Source organism: Pelophylax lessonae (genome assembly GCF_965119305.1).
Source record: "Pelophylax lessonae genome assembly, chromosome: 9".
NCBI lineage: Eukaryota > Metazoa > Chordata > Amphibia > Anura > Ranidae > Pelophylax > Pelophylax lessonae.
This window is the reverse complement of record NC_138776.1, coordinates 94,815,342-94,830,484: the sequence shown is the minus strand read 5'-3', so window position 1 is coordinate 94,830,484 and position 15,143 is coordinate 94,815,342. Positions and strand designations below refer to the sequence as shown.

Below are 15,143 nucleotides of genomic sequence, written 5' to 3'. Positions count from 1 at the left end.
ATAAGTTTGGATCTGGGAAGGGACTGTATTGCGATATCTGAAGGGCAAGTGCTGCATTTTCCAAGAAGTGAACTGAGGATTCTTTTATTCCCTTTAAGTGAGAAATAGAGGGCTCCGGTGTTGTCTTTTGTCATACTGAATGAAGCCAAAAGGCGTTGCCCTGCCTAAAAGTTAAAAAATAAATAAAAAAACAAGTTAAAAAAAAGGTGCTCATCGCTGCCCCATACTGAGATTAGTGATTCTTTGTCCAAATATTGAGTTCAGTTAAATCAGTCTTCATAAGGAGAAAGAAAAGAAAAAAAAAAAAGGGGAGGACATAGGTTATACCATGTTCTAGGCAATGTGAATATAGTGGGGCAATCCATAATTCCCTGAGGATACTAGGATGGCTGTGTGTTCTCCTGCTGTTACTGCTGTCAGTCAAATATCAATTGTCTTAGACTGCAAGTAATGCCATCTCTTTCGTATCTGCATCTGTATCATTCCCAATTACCTTTTTGGCCCATTTATGAACACGACTGTATAAGGGGAAACCCTTGTTTTCTCTATACAGATATAGTCCAGTTATTTCATTCCATTGAGGACTTGGCTGTACCTCTTCCACTGGGTATTCTTTTACCATTTCCTTCTCTTCATTATTCAAAGCTACAAAACCAAAGAACTGTTTGACATTACTGGCAGCAAGGACTTTTGCATGGACTTCAGCAGTACGGTTGAAGAGTTCCTTCTCACTGGAGCGATACTGACCCCAGTACTGTTCTTGGAGGTAGCTCAAAGGAGAACAGCAGTGGTGCAGGCACTTGAGTAAAAAAATGGCTGAGGCGACTACCGCAATAAGGATCCAACCAATAAACTAAAATAAAAAAAATAAATAAATTAAAAGAAAAGTGAAACTAATGGCAACAAACATTTTGCACAACATCTGTGATCATATTATCACTGCATATAGCAGAACAAGCAATAATTCTAGGGCCTTATTCACAATTAACACTAAACTGATTACCTGTAAAGGCTTTAAAAGCATCACTTTTGGGTACTGCAGTTTGTCACTATTTAAAGGGCACAGTTTTAAAACTTGACATGTTTGGTATCCATTTATTCAACGTAACCTCATCTTTTGTATTTACTCAAACAATTTGGGTATTATAATCGTAATAGTGTGCAAAATTAACATATACAATATGTGTGAAAATAGGGGGTTTTAAACCTTGAAGCCTTAAATGTGCATTTAACAAGTATGCAAAAACGACTGGCAGCAAAAAGTTTATCTTGCACAGTTCTAAAGCTGGCCATACACGATTATATTTTCGTCCAAACATTCACACACAATCGTTCTTTGGAGCATTCCATAATGCCAGCGACTATACAAATTTCATATGAAATTCTGAAATATTTTGTTTGTTTGATTGCCTTGACAACATCACAAATTTTTACCATTCGATTTTGAGATGGATGAAAATGAAAGATTCATGAATCATGATTCAGGAGCTGAAATTCTACCAGTGTGTGGCCAGTTTTAGATACTCAAGTGCTGCAACAGAAAAAAAAAAAAAGGCAAAATTTTGAAACGAGAGGGGATTAGCATAATGTAGGTCTATTTTTCGGACCTCAGTTGGGCCGTTTTTTTTTAGACACTTTCAGTAGAGGATTCAAATGCATAGTATGCCACCCCTTCCCTGTTCCAGGATGGCTTCTTTCTTGAATTCATGGATGGGAGATGCATCTCCTTACACTGTGTGCATAGACAGAAAAAACATACAGCCCTGTAGTTTTAGGATGGGAAGATACTCCCACTATTCATACCTCCAAAAACACATTTCAGATATGAGTTACACACAGAGTGATATATTTCAATAATAATTTCTCTCTTTTAATTTTGATGATTATGGTTTACAACTAGAGAAAAAATTTGATTACATAAGACCAATAAAAAAAATAAAATAATAAAAAGTATTTTTATTACATAAATGTTGGCTTACTGTCAAGGTCTTACTTTGCCCTCCTCTTGGCAGCCATCTTGGACTTGTGCAGACTGTTACCTCTTATAGACTCTGATTGCATCATCACTTGCCTGCTGCGTGGGCGTCGCACAGCGATGATGCTGCACACCTGACTACAGTGCCTTGCGAAAGTATTCAGCCCCCTTGAACTTTGCAACATTTTGCCACATTTCAGGCTTCAGACATAAACTGTAATTTTTTGTGAAGAATCAACAACAAGTGGGACACAATCATGAAGTGGAACGAAATTTATTGGATATTTCAAACTTTGTTAACAAATAAAAATAAAAAACTGAAAAATTGGGCGTGCAAAATTATTCAGCCCCTTTACTTTCAGTGCAGCAAACTCTCTCCAGAAGCTCAGTGAGGATCACTGAATGATCCAATGTTGACCTAAATGACTAATAATGATAAATAGAATCCACCTGTGTGTAATCAAGTCTCAGTATAAATGCACCTGCACTGTGATAAGTCTCAGAGGTCCGTTTAAAGCGCAGAGAGCATCATGAAGAACAAGGAACACACCAGGCAGGTCCAAGATACTGTTGGAGAAGTTTAAAGCCGGATTTGGATACAAAAAGATTTACCAAGCTTTAAACATCCCAAGGAGCACTGTGCAAGCGATAATATTGAAATGGAAGGAGTATCAGACCACTGCAAATCTACGAAGACCTGGCCATCCCTCTAAACTTTCAGCTCATACAAGGAGAAGACTGATCAAAGATGCAGCCAAGAAGCCCATGATCACTCTGGATGAACTGCAGAGATCTACAGCTGAGGTGGGAGACTGTCCATAGGACAACAATCAGTCGTATACTGCACAAATCTGGCCTTTATGGAAGAGTGGCAAGAAGACAGCCATTTCCTAAAGATATGCATAAAAAGTGTCGTTTAAAGTTTGCAACAAGCCACCTGGGAGACACACCCAAGATGTGGAAGAAGGTGCTCTGGTCAGATGAAACCAAAATCAAACTTTTTGGCAATAATGTAAAGCATTATATTTGGCAACACAGCTCATCACCCTGAACACATCATCCAAACATGGTGGTTGCAGCATCATGGTTTGGGCCTGCTTTTCTTCAGCAGGGACAGGGAAGATGGTTAAAATTGATGGGAAGATGGATGGAGCCAAATACAGGACCATTCTGGAAGAAAACCTGATGGAGTCTGCAAAAGACCTGAGACTGGGACGGAGATTTGTCTTCCAACAAGACAATGATCCAAAACATAAAGCAAAATCTACAATGGAATGGTTCACAAATAAACATATCCAGGTGTTAGAATGGCCAAGTCAAAGTCCAGACCTGAATCCAATCGAGAATCTGTGGAAAGAACTGAAAACTGCTGTTCACAAATGCTCTCCATTCAACCTCACTGAGCTCGAGCTGTTTTGCAAGGAGGAATGGGCAAAAATTTCAGTCTCTCGATGTGCAAAACTGATAGAGACATACCCCAAGCGACTTACAGCTGTAAATCACAGCAAAAGGTGGCGCTACAAAGTATTAACTTAAGGGGGCTGAATAATTGTGCACACCCAATTTTTCAGTTTTTTATTTGTTAAAAAAGTTTGAAATATCCAATAAATTTCGTTCCACTTCATGATTGTGTCCCACTTGTTGTTGATTCTTCACAAAAAATTACAGTTTTATATCTTTATGTTTGAAGCCTGAAATGTGGCAAAAAGTCGTAAAGTTCAAGGGGGCCGAATACTTGCAAGGCACTGTATATCTATCACCTGATGGGTTGCAGTCCTTGCCCTTGAGTTTGTGCTCCAAGATGCATCTCTGCTAGCAGTCTTCTGTTTTCTCTGTTCTTCCGTGTATGACCTGGCTTGGCTGACAACACTCCTGGCTTCCCAAGCCTGCATCTGCAGACGACCCGGCATCAGCAGACTACCCGCTTCTGGACTCGACCCCGGGCTTGTTCCTACTCCCACTTCCTCACTTTTGCTGTGCGTTTGTTTGCTCCAATAAACTGCTTTATTTTACCTGCATCATGGTGTGGTCTGGTTTCCTGGCACCCTGACAGTACACAAGGGCCATGAATACTGACGATGCAGGTGTTCCTACGCTCCCCATGCTGGTTACCAGGCTCAATAAACAAGATCACCTTTTTGGGTCAGTTCGCTCAGGCGTTGCAGATGTTGCTTGCATGCACAGCACACCTCGCTCCTGGTGCTGCTAAGCTGGTAGTTCCTCCTGTTGCACCCAATTCTGCTCCTGCAGTTGGGATGACTGGTTCAGTCCCCCCTCCCGCAGCGCTATGGGGGTGAACCGAGTCAGTGTTCAGTGTCGTGGCTTCCTAAACCAAGTGGGCATTTATTATGGAGGTGGTTCCTCAGGCGTTTCCTTGTGACAGGTCCAAGGTGGGCTTCCTAATTTCGTTGCTCTCAGACAAGGCCTTGGCGAATCCCTTATGGAAGGAGAACGATAATCCTGTGATACTCTATTACCCAGGTTTTGTTGCCTCCTGCTCGCTCTGCCTCTGCTGCTCCTGTCCATTCAATAGGGTATACGAACTGTTGCTGAGTATGCCATCACATTTTGTACCCTGGCAGCATAGGTGGGCTGGAATAATGAGATAAACAAAGAATAAGTGTAGACTTTGATTTTAATGAATTATAAAAATTTGCATCAGTACAATGTTACAAGCAAGGTGGATGGAGACCGATCCTGGATGCTCCAAGACAGGTAAGATCGTCATCACATGCAGACGCCGCTGTCGGAATCTATCTCAACTCTCCGCTGTTTACCGTAGAGCCAGCGATGAAGGTGGATGGAGCTAGGATGAGGCTTGGAGAGCAATGAGGCTTTGCTGGCTGCCTGCTCTCATGGTCTCTCCGATGCATTGAAGGATGAGATTACGGCCAAGGATCTCCCTGACGAGTTTGAGGCTCTTATTCCCTTCCGGATTTTGATAGTTACAAGGCTCAGGGAGAGACCATAGTTTAAAAGGAGCGCCTGCGCTGACCTACTACCAGATTGGCTTCTACGTTTTCTTTCCCATCCATTCCTCCCACTACTCCTGGGGATGGTGCATCTGGCTGTGAACTCATGCAGCTGGGATTCACTCACCTTTCTGAGGCTGAACGGGCCTTCAGGAGGAGGGAGGGCCGGTGCCTGTATTGCAGTCTTGGTGGGCATTTCCTGAAATCTTGTCTGACCCATTCGGGAAACGCTTGCACCCAAGGCCTGTTGGGGGTAGATCTTAGGTGGAATTTGATAGTCACCAGTTGCCCATAAAGATAAACTGCTAATCACAGTTGTCCTCTCCTGGGCAGCAGGTTCGGTGGTTACTCAGGCATTGGTAGACTTCGATGCTGGCAGTTATTTAATTGACAGTACGTTTGCTACTGCAAATTCAATACCCTTGCAGCCTTGCGTTTCTCCACTAGTTAGTTTATCGAGGCGATTGATGGCAGACCCCTGCAACCGCCACAGGTTACCCACAAGACTATTCCAGTTGATATGGCGATGGGGGCTGTTGTTCACAGGGATTCAACCTGTTTCCAGATTATTTCCCCACACTACTCCATTGTTTTGGCGTACCCTTGGCTTAAGAAACACAATCCGACCTTTGTGGCAGTCAGTCGAGATCCTCTCTTGGTCTCCACAGTGTGGCACTGTTTGTATCCATGGGCCTGTTAAAAAAGGTACTTTTTTACCTCCTCTGATTAAGTGTTGCCTACTGAATATCGTGAGTATCAAGATGCATTTGAAAAAGGTGATGGCTGGTACTCTTCCTCCTCATCGTCCATACGATTGTGCCATAGACTTGCAACCTCATGTCATTCCCCCTCATGGCAGGGTTTATCCTCGCTCAGTTGTGAAGAATAAAGCCATGGAGGAGTATGTTGCAGATGCACTTGCCCGGTGGCACATTCGCATGTCCACTTTTCCAGCGGATGCCAATTATTTTCTTCTTCTTTTTAGAAGAAAGAAGAAGAAAGAAGAAGAAAGAAGAAGAAAGAAGAAGAAAGAAGAAGAAAGAAGAAGAAAGAAGAAGAAAGAAGAAGAAAGAAGAAGAAAGAAGAAGAAAGAAGAAGAAAGAAGAAGAAAGAAGGTGAGTTGAGACCTTGCATTGATTATAGAGGCCTCAATCGCATCACAGTCAAGAATGCATACCCAAATCTGTTGATTACTGAATTGTTCGACCACTCAAGGGAGCGCTGGTCTTTACCAAGCTTGACTTAAAGGGCCTTACCCCTCGTAAGGATCAAGGAGGGCAATGAGTGGAAGATCGCGTTTAATACCAGAACTGGTCATTACAAATCTCTGGTGATGCCCTTTGGCTTGTGCAATGTGCCCGCTGTCTTCCAGGAGTTCATCAATGATGTCTTTCATGATATGATATGTTGCAGCAATGCATGGTAGTCTATTTGGATGAAATCTTGATTTACTTGGGATTCCATTGAATCACACAACCCGGATGTCAGATGGATGCTGCAACAGTTACGCGAGAATGGGCTTTTCTGTAAGCTTGAGAAATGTGAATTTCACCTGTCTCAGGTTGCCTTCTTGGGCTACATCATTTCTGCTGAAGGGTTCTTCATGGACCCTCAGAAGTTTTCGGCTGTTCTACAATGGCCTTGCCCCAGTGGTCTCCATTCCATTCAGCGTTTCCTTGGGTTTGCCAACTACTATCAGAAATTTATCAGGAACTTTTCTTCTTTGGCCAAACCTATCTCAGATCTGACCAAGAAAGGCAGCGATTTCCACAATTGGACGCCTGCTGCCATCCAAGCTTTTGAGGCCCTTAAGTCTTTCGCTTATGCCCCGCACACACGTACCGATTGTCGGCTGTAAATATTCGGCCGACGACCGATCGGCCAATTGTAGGCTTGTTAGTATGATGCTTCCGACAGCCTACAGCGCATTTTCGGCCGAACAGAATCTGTCGTGCAAGCATTAAAATTTTTGTTGGCCAACACCAGAACGGCCGATTGTTCGCCAGTCAGTACAGATTTCGGCCGACAGACAGCAGATTAGCAAGACTGGGCATGCTCAGAAAAGAAAAAAAAACACAAGAAAAGTTAACCATCACATGACAACACTTCTGCAGTCGGCTGTTGGCCGAAAAAAATTTGTGTGCAGCCTTTTGCAGTTTTCAACAGGCACGACAGCCCTGGACAAAAGACGGCCAATCGTTCGGCCGACGATCGGTACGTGTGTACGAGGCTTTAGGCTCCCATTCGGTCTCATCCCAATCCTAGTTTGCCCTTTGTCTTAGAGGTAGATGCGTCTGAGATGGGAGTAGGCGCCCTCCTGTCTCAGCGTCGGACACCTGATGGACCCTTACTTCCTTGTGGGTTCTACTCCAAGAAGCTGTCTCCAGCTGAATGCAATTACAAGATTGAAGACAAGGTTCTTCCAGTTCTCATTCTCACCGATCAGAAGAATCGGACGTATCTCTCAGAGGCCAAGAGGCTCACCCAGTCAGGCCAAATGGGCCTTATTCTTGTCTAATTTTAACCATGTGGTCTCCTATTTGCCCGGCTCCAAAAATGTTAAGGCTGATGCCTTGTTTCGCCAGTATTCTGAGTTGTCCAGGGAGGACTCTGTGCCAACACCAGTCATACTTTCAGATCCTATTCTGGCTGCCATCCGCACCAACTTAACCTCTCCTCTTGGGGAACAGATTTTGGCTGCCCAACCTGATGCTCTCACTCAGAGGCCTGCTGGCAAAAGTTTTGTACCTGAAGGGTTGCGCATCAGATTGTTGCGCACGTACCACAATTCCAAAACTGCCAGTCATCCTGGTAAGAACCAGATGTCCTGGGCTATTTCACGTCAGTTCTGGTCACCATCTCTCCAGACTGATGTTGCTGCGTATGCGGCTGCTTTTTCGGTCTGTGCCCAAAACATATCTCCTTGGCATCTTCCCTTGTGCCTACTGCATCCCATTCCCATTGGGGAGCATCCCTGGTCTCCCCTGGCCATGGATTTTAATTGTGGAACTTCCCGCTTCTCGAGGATCATCTTCGTGCGCTCTGTTTCGTGCCCTCCTTTCCTCTTGGGTGCAGATTCAAGAGTCTTTACGGGTCTCTGCACAGCAGACGCGTCAGGCACACCAGAGATGGTGATCTGCTCCTTCGTACCAGGTCAGGGAGAGTTTTGGTTGTCGACCCGTAATCTCAACCTCAGGGATGTTTATCTAATGTTTTTCACGTGTCACTTTTGAAGCCACTGGTTTGCAATCGCTATAGTTATTCACTTCCTCACCCTCATCCCATTCCTTTGAGCAATCATGAGGAGTGTGAGGTTAGCAGCATCTTGGATTCTCGTCTGTTTCGAGGTCAGGTTTAATATCTGGCGCACTGGAAGGGTTATGATCATGGGGTGCACTTCTGGGTTCCCTCTGCTGATGTGCATGCTCCCGCCCTGCTCCACGCTTTCCATGCTCGCTTTCTTCGAAAAACGTCTCTTTTCTCCCCGGAGGAGGGGCCGTTGAGGGGAGGGTACTGTCAAGGCTTACCTTGACCTCCTGTTGGCAGCCATCTTGGACATGTGCAAACTGCTGCCTCTTATAGACTCTGATTGCATCATCACTTGCCTGCTGCCTGGGTGTCGCACAGTGATGATGCTGCACACCTGACTATATATCTATCACCCGAGAGGTTGTAGTCCTTGCCCTTGTGTTTGTGCTCCAAGGTGCATCTCTGCTAGCAGTCTTCTGTTCTCCGTGTTCCTCTTATATGACCTGGCTTGACTGATAATTCTCCTGACTCTCGACCCGGCATCGGCAGACTACTCGCTTCTGGACTCGACCCTGGCTTGGATGACTACCCGCTTCTGGACTCGACCCCGGCTTGGATGACTACCCGCTTCTGGACTCGACCCCGGCTTGTTCCTGCTCCTACTTCCTCACTCTTGCTGTGCATTTTATTGTTGTTTGCTCCAATAAACTGCTTTTTCTCTTTCGTTCATTGACAGACACAGCTTCATATCCTCTTTGACCCTTGGGTTATGCTGTTCTCCATAGGAGTAGGACACTAGGCCGAAAAGAATTTACTACACCTATACGGCAGTCCTAGGGGGTATACTCCCACTTCCTGCGATAGGACCAGTTTTTTTTTTTGCCTAGTCAGGAGTAAGGACCTAGTTCCTTGCTGGTATCTTTGGTCCTAGCATTTTTTTCTTTTACTTTTTTCTGAACTACAATCAACTGCTGGACTGGGTGACGCATTGGATATTATAGATTCTTACGGTCTTCCCAGTCCAGCCAGCAAGCGCGACCGAACCGCAGCTCTGCGATAGGTTGGTGGCGACATAGCCCCACTGGACCGGGGGCTGGCCCGTGAGTTGAACGCCTTATGAGGACCATTTTGCAGTGGATGGTTCCTAATGCTATCGGCGGCCATATTTGTGTAGCTCGGTGGGCACGTTTTGATAGTTTCCCATTGATTCTAATGTGGTGGCCATTTTTGGGTAGACTGTAGAGGGGTGATTCGGCGGTGGGCCTCTAGTGGCAGTGTCTGGGCTTCCTTTTCCTCTCTGATCGCTGAACAGCTTGCAGTTTGGTGCTCTGTGTGGGCACGCTCCCTGTTTCTGCTGTAGCAGTGTTTTTTTTTGGTGCACTAGGACCTGTGGTGCCACTGGTACAGCGGGGGGGGGGGGGGGTTTACAGTGAATTTTCCCCAGATTAACTATGGAAGAAGCTGAGGGACCCTCTGGGTCTCAGTCCGCCCTGGCGGCCATGACGGCGGTCCTGCAGTCTCTGGTGTCCAAAGTTGATATGGCCCTTCAATATAGGCCTAGCAAAAAGCGCCCCTAGCCTTCACCTGCATCCTCTGCCTCCTCGTATTTGGAGGTTGATTTGGTTTGGCCACCGCGTATGTGAGTCACCCTACTAGGTCTGCGTCCATGCACACTGAGTGCTCAGACAGCGAGGATGAATCGGACAGCGAGGCACTGATTGTATCAGTGCGAGACATTTTAAAATTGGAGGACACAGCTCAGGCTGCGCCGGTGCAATTTGGTACCCACAGACCTTCCAAGGCAACTAAGGGGTTTCCCTTTTCTGCCTATTTCGACGATATTGTTGCAAGTCATCAACAACTGTGTGTCAGGTGGGGGGACTCCCGATGTGGACCTGTTAGCCTCTCGTCTCAACCGGAAGGTTCAGAGGTTTGTGGTAACATCTCAGGATCCTCTGGCCGATGCCTCGGATTCTCTGGTGGCCCCTTTGGGTCAGTATTGGCTAATGTATGCCTTTCCGCCACTACAACTTCTGCCGAGACTTCTGCGCAGAATTGAGGCTTTCCACTTAAATGAAAACATTGTGTTGCCTTCCTTGTGTCCTAAGCATCCTAAAGAGATTGCCTTACATTCCTTGGATGTAGTTCGGGCAATCAGGGTGTACTTGGCGGCGACTGAGTCAATTCGGAAATTGGATTCCTTGTTTGTCCTTACGCATGGGTCTTGTAAGGGGCAGGCCGCATCTGCTGTGACCATTTCTAGATGGAGAAAGCAGGCGGTGGTGCAGGCCTATTCCATTAACGGTCAGGTTCATCATCATGGACTGTAGAAAATTTTGCATTTCATTTGGAAATCAAGGTCCAAAGAGTCTGGAGGAAGAGTGGTGAGGCACAGAATCCAAGTTGTATGAGCTCCAGTGTGAAGTTTCCACAGTCTGATGATTTGGGGAGTCATGTCATCTGCTGGTGTTGGTCAACTGTGTTTTATCAAATCTAAAGTCAGCGCAGCTCTCTACTAGAAAATTCTAGAGCACTTCATGCTTCCCTCTGCTGACCAGCTTGGTGGAGAGGATTTCATTTTCCAGCAGGACTTGGCACATGCCCATACAGCCAAAAACCGATACCTGGTTTAGTGATCAAGGTATCTCTGTGCTTGATTGGCCATAAAACTCACCTGACCTAAACCCCATAGAGCAGTGGTTCTCAACTCCTATCCTCAGGACCCACTAACAGGCCAGATTTTAAGTATTACCTTGGGGCGATGCAGACTAGAATATTGCAATCACTGAGCAAATGATATCACCTGTGATGCATTTCAATTATCTTGCAAACCTGGCCTGTTAGTGGGTCCTGAGGACAGGAGTTGAAAACCACTGCCATAGAGAATCTGTGGGGTATTGTCAAGAGGAAGATGAGCAACACCAGACCCAACAACCCAGATGAGCTGAAAGCCGCTATCAAAGAAACTTGGGATTTCATAACATCTCAGCAGTGCCACAGGCTGATCGCCTCCGTGCCACACCGCATTGATGTAGTAATTCAAGTATCGAGTGCATACTATATTGTACGTGGACATACTTTTCGGTAAGCCAACATTTTTGTATTAAAACTATTGGTCTTATGTAATATTCTAATTTTCCGACATACTGAATTCTGGGTTTTCACTAGCTGTAAGACATAATCCAAATTAAAAAAAAGAGAAATTATTGAAATATATCACTCTGTGTGTAACATCTATATTAACCACTTAAGCCCCGGAAGATTTTACCCCCTTCCTGACCAGGGCCTATTTTGCGATTCGGCACTGCGTGACTTAACGGACAATTGCGCGGTCATGCGGCGCTGTACCTAAACGAATTTGACGTCCTTTTTTTCCCACAAAACAGGAGCTTTCTTTTGGTGGTATTTGATCACCAGGGGGATTTTTTGATCATGCGCTATAAACAAAAAAAAAAAAAAAAAAAAAAAAAAAAAAGCGCGTCAATTTTGCAAAAAATAATACATTTTTTTTATATGAAACTCCCAAAAAAAAAAAAAAAAAAAAAACGTATTTTGATTGGTTTGCACAAAAGTTATTGCGTTTACTAAGGGTAAGATTTTATTATTTTTTTTTTAACGAGTAATGGTAGCGATCAGATTTTTTTTTTTCTGCGGGACTGCGACATTGCAGCAGATAGATCGGACCCTTGACTGACATTTGACACTTTTGGGGTTACCAGTGACATTACTGCAGTAATCAGTGCTATACATATGCACTGTTACTGTAAAAATGACACTGGCAGTGAAGGAGTTAACTTTATTGGAGAGGGAGGGGTTAAATGTGTCCCTAGGGGCGTGTTTCTAAGTGTGAATGGCTGTGGCTACTAGTGTAAGAACAGAGATCAACGGTCCTACATAGTAGAAGCGTGTGATCTCCATTCTTACACAGGGAAGAATGACAGGCGGCTTGGTTTACATTAGCCGCCTGCCTTTCCTCCGGTGTAACAGACGATCGCGAGTGCCCGGCAGGCACACGCGCGGAAGGGGGGGGTCCGTGACCGAGCGGGAACGCGCCTCCGGAGGCGGGCACTCGCTCCCTAGAGCCTCACAGGCTAGCGACTTAGTCCTACGTCGCTTTACCTGTGAGGGGCTGACCGCCGCAGTAAATAGTCGTGCGGCGGTCGGCAAGCGGTTAAATATAGGAGTTTCACTTTTTGAATTGAATAAGTGAAATCAATTAACTTTTTGACGATATTCTTATTTTATGAGATGCACCTGTATATTGTTCAAAATACACCGACTTTGCAATCTGCTGTAGGTGCCAATACATTGTTAAACAGCACCCTAAAAATTCAGATCGCAAATGCAGTGCAGCTGTGGGCACCACATTGCATGGTAACTGCATCATGCCATTGCTTTCAGTGGGTTTTTCAAAAGTAGTGCATGCACTACTTTTTGTGCAATTGGTGTGTTTTGCAGCCAATTCAAAAATGAATAGGCTGCAAAAAAAAAAAAAAAAAAAAAAAAAACAACAACAACACACCACACACTGCAGGGCAACACGCAGGCATTGCACAGGTCCTGTGCGATTCTGGGGTGAACCAGCCCTTATGGGATACCCAGGGTGCTGTGGACAGGCCAAAAGAAAAAAGGGCAACAAATTGAGCGCCCACAACAAAATGCAAATAGTGTCTGTAAGGTAGAAATTTGGGAATGTACAAGTAAACATCCCTGAGGCCAGAAGATCCCATAAGACAAAAAGGCAAAGACCAACCTGGCCAATTCCGTGCAGATCTTTTGGATGCACAGGTTTAAGTAGAAGCCCTGAAAGTGTTCCTCATTCAGGAATGGGGTAGTTTTCCTGAATAGCAGCAAGATTATCTGCCTGTCTTTGCAGAAAAGGAGGCAAAATTTGAAACCATGAAGCCGGGAGGAGGCAGAGTCCAAAACTCCAGTTTGTAGCCTCTGGAAGTTTCACTCTGGGCCAAAACATCTTGTGACCAGAAGGCTGACAGACACCCCTAACTCTTTACAAGTGGAGCCACCCCTTAATTGGGAAGAGGGCTTGACAGCAGACGGATGACTTGAAAGTCCAACATTTTATACTGAGAGTGTGCTCCAGATTACTTAAAGTGGACTTACAGCTATACACCTATCTAGCATTAAAACAGTCGCTCCCCCCCTCCCCTACGAACACCTATGCCAACTAATCTGTGTAAGAAAGATGTGCAAGGGAGAGGAGGGAGTGCTCCAACAAAATCGCTAATAAAGCCTGGAGCAGTGACTCCACCCATGGGCTTCAATGGCCCATCAACACCCCTTCTCCCCTGTACTGGCTGACACTGACCCAGATCACAGGACCAGACCAGAGCAGTTTGAAAATAGGCAAGTATATACATCTTTCTTACACAGGTTAGTTAGCATAAGTGTTCCGAGGAGGGATAGGGACATTTTTAAAGGCTAGATAGACGTGTAGCTGGAATGCCCCTTAAGCTGCCCAAAGACGGATAAAAATTCAGCTGGTTTTGCAGGGACTGGCCAAATTTCGAGCCATCTTTGGACATTCCTGCTCAGCAAACACTGATCTAACGTTCGACATTTGTCCAACGGGATTGTTGGAAAATTTCTCATTCAGCTGGCTGCAGCCAGTAAACAGTGTATTCCTCCAGCCACCTCAAATGTTTGGATGGGGGAAGCCATCTTTTTTTTTTTTTTTTCCCCCCGAACAGCCCTCTGGTTAATCAAATCAAAACGAGGCATATTTGACCAGTCTTAAAGCTTGAGGCCCAAGAAGGACAAAAGGAACTTTCCCTAGCTTGGAGCATTAGCCTTCTTTTTCTGAAGAAGTTATTTTTTCCCCTGTGTGCTCTTTGATGAACGGAATGTCTATTTTTGTCAAGGTTTTACCTTGCCCTCCTGTTGGCAGCCATCTTGGACATGTGCAGACTGCTGCCTCTTATAGACCGATTGCATCATCACTTGCCTGCTGCCTGGGTGTCGCACAGTGATAATGTTTTTTTGGTCACTTCCTGTCCAGCGTTCTCTGCAAGCTGAATACAGTAACAGCCCTGCTGCTCCAGGGGGTTAAAATATAAAGTTGTTTTTCCTCTGACATATGTTGCTCTTGCAACCTTAATGGGGGACTCCGGTGGCAGAGCGGTATAGCCCGGTACATCCCGCGGCCGCAATTTAAAGGGACAGTACGCCTTTTTCTTGCAATCTGCGAATGGAGTCCCTGGACATGAATCCCCCCCTCAGACTTTACATGTGCACATGCCGGAACTTCCGGATCACCATCCCTCATGTCTATCAGCAGTAGTGGAAACTCTGGTGTCCAAAACTGGAGCTTGTGTTATAACAAGTTGCTATGCAAAAAAAACATCCGATGTTCCCTCAGTACTCCGATCAGAGCAGGATGTGGTTGCCACGGACACCGTCCTCCCTGAGGGATCCCTGTCCTTAGTCGGAAGGCGAGGAGGATGAGTCCTCCTCAGCTGTGGCGCGAGAACTTGCTTTGGTGGAAGCACTGATTCAATTAGTAAGGGAGACATTGCATATAGATGAGCCCACACAGTCAGGACAGCTGATTGTTTTTGGCTCCCCCAAAGCCCAGAAGTCGGGTCAGGTTTTTCCTTGTCCCGAGGATATTTAGGATATCGTGAACGAGCAATGGCGGCGCATTGAGCACATGCTGGTGGTGCCCAAGCGCCTTCAGCGCTGTTATCCTTTTGCAGACTCACTTTTCCAATCACCGGACAGTGTCCTCTAAGGGGGATCACACTGTTTCCAGCTGCGCCAGTCCCTCCAAATCTCATTGAGTTTACGGATCAGGTGACCCAGGACGTGGTGTACCTGTGTGATGCGGCCATGGACGAGGCTCCTCTGGTCGCCAGGTTGTCTGCGGTGGGGATCACCATACGCCGCATGGTGTGGCTGAAGAGCTGATCGGCGGACCAGGCTTCTAAAAA

General features: G+C 45.6%; 1 protein-coding gene across 1 annotated transcript in view; it reads right to left on the bottom strand.

Moving 5' to 3' along the window:
* Positions 1–296: 296 nt before the first annotated feature.
* CALHM2 (calcium homeostasis modulator family member 2) overlaps positions 297–15,143 on the bottom strand; it is a 66,509-nt gene continuing 51,662 nt past the window's right edge. The window contains exon 3 of the mRNA XM_082268404.1: positions 297–853. Within this exon, the coding sequence (XP_082124530.1) occupies positions 437–853 (417 nt within the window). The 3' untranslated portion in view covers positions 297–436. The remainder of the gene's footprint in view (positions 854–15,143) is intronic.